Source organism: Perca flavescens, chromosome 9 (genome assembly GCF_004354835.1).
Source record: "Perca flavescens isolate YP-PL-M2 chromosome 9, PFLA_1.0, whole genome shotgun sequence".
NCBI classification, from domain to species: domain Eukaryota; kingdom Metazoa; phylum Chordata; class Actinopteri; order Perciformes; family Percidae; genus Perca; species Perca flavescens.
The window spans coordinates 2,645,679-2,653,891 of record NC_041339.1 but is presented as its reverse complement, the minus strand read 5'-3'; the positions used below and the strand labels follow the sequence as shown (position 1 = coordinate 2,653,891).

The 8,213-nt window shown below is 40.0% G+C and overlaps 1 protein-coding gene across 13 annotated transcripts in view; it reads left to right on the top strand.

The window, feature by feature from the left end:
* Nucleotides 1–5,629, top strand: part of fryl (furry homolog, like) — a 75,670-nt gene extending 70,041 nt beyond the window's left edge. For 10 of the 13 annotated variants that reach the window (XM_028588539.1, XM_028588537.1, XM_028588538.1 and 7 more), the window contains 4 exons: nucleotides 2,073–2,090; nucleotides 3,253–3,363; nucleotides 3,911–4,104; nucleotides 4,870–5,629. In XM_028588539.1, the coding sequence (XP_028444340.1) occupies nucleotides 2,073–2,090; nucleotides 3,253–3,363; nucleotides 3,911–4,104; nucleotides 4,870–5,110 (564 nt within the window). In that variant the 3' untranslated portion in view covers nucleotides 5,111–5,629. The remainder of the gene's footprint in view (nucleotides 1–2,072; nucleotides 2,091–3,252; nucleotides 3,364–3,910; nucleotides 4,105–4,869) is intronic. The other 3 variants (XM_028588534.1, XM_028588530.1, XM_028588540.1) reach the window with 1 other exon arrangement.
* The last annotated feature ends 2,584 nt before the right edge of the window (nucleotides 5,630–8,213 follow it).

The following is an 8,213-nucleotide window of genomic DNA, read 5'->3' as shown; positions in this document are numbered from 1 at the left end:
AAGTAGCGGGGTTGATGGGAAATGTGGTCTTATAGTTGAGATTGACATTAAAAAATATCGTTTAATGTATATTAGCCATTCAGAATACCAAAGAGAGTTTTTACATATTAAGTTCATGCAAAATTGAAAAAATAAAATTATTACATGCAATATAAATGCAAAATTATGAGATTATCTTCATAATTGAACGAATTACTTGTTCTCTTGGAGCTATATCAATCAAAATTCCACCCAAATCTCTATTTTTTGTTTCTTTCTAGAAAGGCACAGTTGTCTTACAGTCATTACTTTGAATTGAAACCACTATTGATGTATTGGTAGAAAAATATAAGGATAATAAAGACAACATGAGCCTCTTTCCCCATTGATTCCAAAGGAAGCAATTCTAAAACTTAACCCTGGTAAGATGGCCACCAAGTGCTTCCATCCTGGAATGGCGAGTCAGAATTACATGTCATATCTATTATTCTATATCTATGATTTTAACCTATATTTGCATAAAGCAGTAACTTCAGGTTTCATCATTGGCAGAGCAGACATTCACAATGAGCCAGACAGCAGCCTGCTACACAACACGAGAGCCACTGTCTGAACAACAACCACATTAGCTTTCCTGCTTAAATCTCCTTCTTATCTGACTCACAAACATGAACATGTGTCCTGTCCTGCACTGCCAACATCAGTTTGCTGGCTAGATAGCTAAAAGCTACTCCGCAGCAGCGCATTAAACAGCATGTAAATGTACCTGCATGTCACTTCGTCCATTTAGATGGTGGTATAGTCCTTACTCTTCAATACCACAAACAACACACTGTCTGCCTATGAAAGGGAATGTTGTGTGCTTAGTCTCTCATTCCCCTGCCTGGGCTCAGCCTGCCAGCTGCTGTCAATCAAACGCACACTAACATGCCCCTCCAGCCACTGACAGGGAAAGGAGCTTTTCTGATCTTTTTCCAAAGACACGGAAAAATAGGGAGTGATACTCTGGGTCAAGAAACTTGGTTTTACTGATTAAATAAAAAGTCAAGTGCTCTTAAAGGATAGATCCAAGTAGTCGAGTAAAAATATAAACGACTGTCCATCTTACTTTTAATGGAAGTCCATGGTATTGGTTGGCAGACTTAAAAAGCACATGAGGCACTCATTCATATATATATATATATATATATATATATATATATATATATATATATATATATATATATATATATATATATATATATATATATATATATATATATATATGCACTATATTTTATACAATTAATTATTAATTAATTGTAGTCATTATTGTTGACTACAACAAGCAATGACTAAATGTGATTTCAGTTAGACTTTAAAGGATAATGTGGGATATTTTTGTCTTTCATACACAGCAAATATTGTACAATTCTTGTACTTAAGATTTGTGATACAATTTTGTGACAGATATTCACTTGGCAGTATATATATATATATATATATATATATATATATATATATATATATATATATATATATATATATATATATATATATATATACATAGATCTCAAATAGAATTTGAGAGATGAGGATTTCATGACCGACATACAGGTTTTTCCACTTTTAACTTGATTGTCATCAGTTTCATGGAGATTTTGCATGGTCTCACCTCACATCCTACAGTTGTTGACATTTTGACTTGTAGGTTGAGCTTCTTGCACAGATCTGCCGACTTGATGCTCACAACTTCCCTCTTAGCCTGGCACCACACAAATGCTGTCTTAGGTTAAAACTGATGTGGTGGCTTCAGTGACAAGAGTATTTTACACCACTCTCCTTCTGTAGCTTCTATCATATCTTTTCTCAGCATACATGCTGTTATTCAGCCCTTCAGAATAAAGGTTTCTGTTACTGCTGAAGTGAGCTTTTAGCTGTTTTGGCACTGAGCTCTCACTGTCCTGCGTGAAGGGAAGATGATAAACCAACGCTCCTTGGCTGTCAGGTCACTGTGTCTCAGCTGCCATGTTAAAGCCCACTAATTCTTGGTCTTTCTCTCCTTCTGTTTTGTTTGTTGTTTTTTTGTGTGACCTGCTCACCTTCTTGCTTAGCAAATGGAAAATCTAGCAGTAAGTGGTTCTCATATTATAGACTCTTAATAATCATGACATCTGGACAAAACACTGACTCTCATCACTCCTCTCTCTCTCTCTCTCTCTCTCTCTCTCTCTCTCCCCCTCTCATCACTCCTCTCTCTCTCTCTCTCTCTCTCTCTCTCTCCCCCCTCATCACTCCTCCTCTCTCTCTCTCTCTCTCTCTCTCTCTCTCTCTCTCTCTCTCTCCCCCTCTCATCACCTCTCTCTCTCTCTCTCTCTCTCTCTCTCTCCCCCTCATCCTCCTCCTCTCTCTCTCTCTCTCTCTCTCTCTCTCTCTCTCTCTCTCTCCCCCCTCATCATCTCCTCTCTCTCTCTCTCTCTCTCTCTCTCTCCCCCCTCTCCCTCTCTTTCCCTCTCCATACCTGCGCTGTTGGCAACCACACACTGCTCTGTCACCACCCCCACCCACCTCTGTATCTCTGTCTCTGCCTTGATCGGTCATGTAACCCAGCTCTATTCTCCCATCCACCCAATCATAATTTACTGTTATCCTGTATGGCAACATATGTTTTTTATTTTTTTATTTTTTTTCTGTTGCTACATCCAGCCTGGATAATCAATAATCAAACCGCTTCGTACTGCACACTGATTCTGTCTATAGATACGTGGAGATGTCTCAACAGTGTAGAGTTACTGATGATTTCAGACGGGATGCCTGCATTATCAATGATAGAGGATGGGTGGAGAGATCATATTGTTGTCAGGATTAGATTACTTTCATTTTGCATGTGTATTGTTCCATTACCATATCTGTTCAAATTACCTTCTTTTTTTTTCCTCCCTCCATGTTTTCTTGGATTAGGGTCTGAACTTTCAGTAATCAACCCGCTCCTTCAGGCCATTCATCTAGTCAGCCAAACTTGTGACGGTGGCCCGTAGCCAGTGTCACAGGAGGTGGTGATGGATAGTTTTCTAATTGAGATCTCATGACTAATTCTACTAGTGGTAGACCCACCTCTTGCTCCCTGGCTCAAAGCGGATGGCACTTTGCTCTAGGCCATGTTAACCCTTTCATCTACTCCCACATTTCTAACCCAGGATACCCATCCGTCTAATCATATGATCATCAGAGTACTTTAAGTGCAAGCTAGACCATTATGCCAGCATGTGACTCTTTATGTTTCTGTCTCTGTAGGAACTGGAGTTATGTCGCAGGCTCTATAAGTTGCACTTCCAGCTGCTGCTGCTCTTCCAGGCCTACTGTAAGCTCATCAACAGGGTGGACGTCCTCAAGAGAGAGGCAGAGGTGAGATGGAACCTATAGTGAATTGGTTGTTGACTGCTTCAAAATAAGACTGATGTGTATGAATACATTTGTTGTTTATGTTTCTGACATACATTTAAATCATAAAAGATGTCTGAAATGCACTTTGCATGTAGTTGGAGTTCAATGTTTGCCTTAGAAAGTGACTGTGGCGCTGTGGCAGCTTGCATCTTTCCCATCTTCTTTGTCAGAGAATTAAGAACAGACAAATAGCATTATATTACGTCATGCTGTAAGAACACTGTCTCTTTTTTCCGTAGTTGTATTGTAAAATACAGGCAGGGCAGGTTCTTCTTTTAACGACGTTGCTGGATGTGTACTGCAGTCCATCCCTGCATCTTGCTGGAGCTTTCATTTGATTAGTACTTAATTCAATTAGATTATGTATAATATGGAGTGATAGAGTCAGCACTTCCAGTTAATATTTATTCAATAGGTTTATTTTGATGACCTCTCGGGAAGATTTTGCACATGCGTGCTGTGATATGCAGTGCAATGAAATGAATGTGTTTATGCCTCTTTTTCTAAGGTGACCAACATGTCTGAAGAACTCACTATCCTAGAGAACTGTTTGAAGGAGGCAGAAACAGGAAATGATGCTCAGGAGGATGTGTGTATGTCAGACACTTCCCAGACCAACACAGAGACGGCCATCCAATCACTGGTTGAAACTCTGAGAGCAAGAGACTTCAGCTCAGCCCTCACACAGGTCAAAATCTTTAGGTAAGATGACACAAACAGACTTGTTGTGCTAATACGACAAGTCGATAAATTGATTAAGCCAACCGACCCGAAAAAAAAACCTAATCAAGACAATTATTAGGTAAGGACTAATCATGTCAAGGAATCAAGTCATGGTGCTGTAACGTTTTAAATGTGCTCACTCTCATTGCAATTTCATTCTAATCTAATGCATATCATTGCAGTTTGAATGCATTTGAGTTTTATAGCTTTAATAGCTTAAACAATTAAATGTTATATTAGTTGATAATGAAAATAATCATGTTAGGTTCACACTGCCTTGTAGAGTTGAAAACACTGCCCTGCTATTGAAGTCTTCACAAGCAGAAGTGCTAGCAGCATCTTTTAGATGTCACGGAGTTGCTTCGTGACATCTCAATTTTTTTCAATTAAATGAATTAAAATGTCACGAAGCAACTCCATCATCAGCTGCTGTCAATCAGCCAAATAGCTAGCATGACTAATGTCATTGGCTAACTCAAGACAAAAACTTACTGTTCCCTTCATTCCCAATGCTCCAAAGTCAGATGCACTATATTGATATACTGTTAGGAAGTGTTGGTAACAGTTGCACCTTTTCCAGTGAGTTTGATTGTTTTCCTTGAGATCCAAAATTCACAATGAAGTAGGTGTATTTCTGCTCTGATCTGGCTTTACCAAAAAACGCAAACATCCCACTGCTAGAAACGTCTTTTGTTCAAAGTTTTCACTGCATGTGCTCACATACCCCCCTTCCTTTATCTACAGGTCTTTGTGGCCCAATGACATCTTTGGCAACGAGACAGACAATGCAGTCCAGACCCTTCTGCACATCTACTTCCGTCACCAGACGCTGGGCCAGACGGGCTGCCTGGCGGTGGTGGGCCCCAGCAGGGACCTGTCTCAGGCTAGCACCCGCCTCATGGAGCTCAACCTGCAGATCCACGAGGCTCTGAGTCAGGCGCAGGCCTGCCATCCCCTCACCACCATGGTTAGCACTGGACTGTGAACTGGTGGTACTGCAGGCTGCAAGCCTGGACTAGACTGGACAAATATATACCCCCCCCCCCCCCCCCTGCTCTACACAGACCTCACCTCAGCTGTAGAGAGAGGGTAGACAGTGAGGGGCTTTAGAGGAGGACGAGAGACTCCACCTATAAAGGGCTAAAGGATGTGTGGGAATAACTGTGACTCTTAATATATATTATTACATGTATGAATGCTTAAAGCGTTTTCTTTTCCCAGACAAAGCCAACTTGCAAAATTCAGTTGCAATAAGTCGTTTGGTGGTGTGTCTGGGAAAGAATAAGAGCACGGAGTGGGATGATTACTTTTTTTTTCCTTTCTTTTTGTTTTTGCTGGATCATACCGACCGGTGGCCCCCTCGGGTGGCCCGAGCCGGAAGATGGTATTGAAGCATGTAGACAGTCCAGAGGAGGTGTCGTATGTGTGAGGACACACCGTTAAGATTCATAAGCAAACACAGAAAAATCTTGTTTAAAAAGTTTTCAAAAGCATGCTTGAAAGAGAAAAGCACTGCAAGAATATTTTTTTGAGAAATGTATTTTTTATTAGAGCTAACATCCTAGGTTGTAAATTTTAGGATATTTAACACGTAATTGTAACCTTGTGGGAGACGTTTGCCTTCAGGGAGTGTAAAAAGAGAAATATATCTGTTTATTGATCTGTTTTGAGAGGAGAGTCCCCTTCAACAGGTCTTCACGCAAAACTCACTCTTTAACCAAATAAGTAGCTGCCTTTAGAGACTCTTGACTGTGTGATATATATATATTGGATATTCTGGTATACGCTCACACACAAATGCATATAATTGCACACATAAGTGCAGACTGGCTACAACTCATTATGGAAACATAACTTATTTTACTCTGTATATATTTTAGAAAATGTATAGTGTAAAACCAGTATTTTTCCCTTGTACTTTTGTGTAATGCACTGTTCATCCGAATAAGATGTATGTATAAAGCTAATGTGATGAGAGAAAGCCAAGACCAGATTTGAGTCATTAATGATCCGCTTCGCCTTCGTCATCCAATCACGCAAACTCCAAAATGTCCCAAAGGCTGCCTTGGTTGTTGGTTGTGCTCTTGCTAAGTAGGTCGGGGCTTGTTTGGGACTAGCAACCTGCTTGCCTTTGTGATGGCAACGTAGCCTCCATCTCCTGTTGGACCACGCCAATCCAGCCAAGGCATATGCATTCCTTCTCTCCACTGTGATCTTTTTGTTAGCATAGCACCCCAGCAGCACAGGCTCTGCTTAAAGCCTCATAAAGGGGAGATAAGGTTGTATTTATTTTTTTTTGGTCCATGTGGGTTGATCACGTTGTAAAGCAGCGCTCATCCTCCCGATACATTTTGACCCCGTTTTCAGACGGGAAATGGCCGTCGATGAAGCTGCGCTGTGCTTTCAGAATGGCCCTACTTGCTGCTGTGACTGCAGGACATTAACCATTATCTGAATGCTTTCTGGAAATCTTGTCATGGCACATTGTGTAACAGTCACTGTACTCATTCCTCAGAGAGCTTCTTTTTTTTCCTGCTTGTCTGGTACATTTGAATGCTGTTCTTAATTATTTAATGAATATTATTTACCTGGAAGATGTTTTAATGTAGAGGTGCATTATACATTTTTCTTGTTCACTCACATACCAGCCTTCTCTCTGGATAAATAAAAGCCTAATCATACAGTACAAGTTTTGTCTTCAAGTTATTACAGTTGTGGAAACCTGAATAAAACGTATAAAGGGTTTCATGAAAGTGTGGAAGTATTAGAGTACAACTAGAAAAAGCATTTCCTGCAGAAAATGCTTGTGAATGCTGAAAAGCTAAATTTCTAAAGCTAAACTGGATTGCTGGCATAATTGCGTAAGAAGAATGTGAAGTAGTGAGAATAGTTGGAAAAGTGGGAATGGTTTTAAGAAGTATGAATGTCATCAAAATGTTGAATAACACCAATATATTTAAAAAAAAATTTGAAACTTGTCGCTACACTGAATTGCTTGTTAAAATGTATAAGAAGGTAAAGTTGTAGGTTTAAGTCTTAAAAAAAAGCCAAAAAATACTAATACGGTATGAGTTTTTGTAAAAGCTGATGCTAAACTGAATTGAAGGTAGTAATGAATAATGAGTAATGAATGAGTTGGTAAAATGGGAAATAGTTGGGTCAACTTAGGAAATCTCAATCAGCTGTGTTCAAAAATTACAAAAATAATTTACAAGATGTATAAAACTCCTAATGAATGAAAGATGTGGAACATTTTAAGGCTTGAATTAAGTATAGATCCATAAATAAGACTTGATTAAACATGGAAAGCAGCTGAAGCAGTATAAATATATTTTAACAGTAAGTGGGAAAGGGATGAATGAAGCAAAATAAAGAGTAAGAAATGATAGGATAGTATAGTATTTAGCTCCAGCTTGGAGCTAAATGTTCTGAACAGTGGAGATGGTTGTGGACTTTAGGAAGGATGCAGCCCCACCCCCCCCATCATCCTTCTGCTTCCTGGGCTCCATCATCTACCAGGACCTCGAGTGGAACACCTGCTCCCCTCATCAAAAAAGCCCAGCAGAGGATGTACTTCCTGCGTCAGCTGAAGAAGTTCAACCTGTCAAAGACAGTAATGGTGTACACAGCCATCATCAAATCCATCCTCACCTGCTCCATCACCATCTGGTACGCTGCTGCCGCTGCCAAGCACAAGGGCAGAGTGCAGCGTATCATCCATTCTGCTGAGAAGGTGATTGGCTGCAATCTGCTGTCTCTCCAGGACGCTGAGGTGGGCAGGAAAGATAGTAGCCGATCCCTTTCACCCCGGACACAAACTGTTTGAACCCCTCCCCTCTGGCAGGAGGCTGCGGTCCATCAGGACCAAAACCTCACGCCACAAAAAGCCTCACCAGCAAGGCCCCAGACCCCCACTGACACTGACCCTTAATCATACATCCTGTCCTCTGCACATTCTATATATCATTTTTGATCTTTTTGCACATGCCTCTACATTTTGTACTCTTTTTTTTTTTTCCTTCTTAATGTTAAATAGTTATATATAAATATATATATAATGTGTGTGTTATTTGTTTCTGAATTTCATG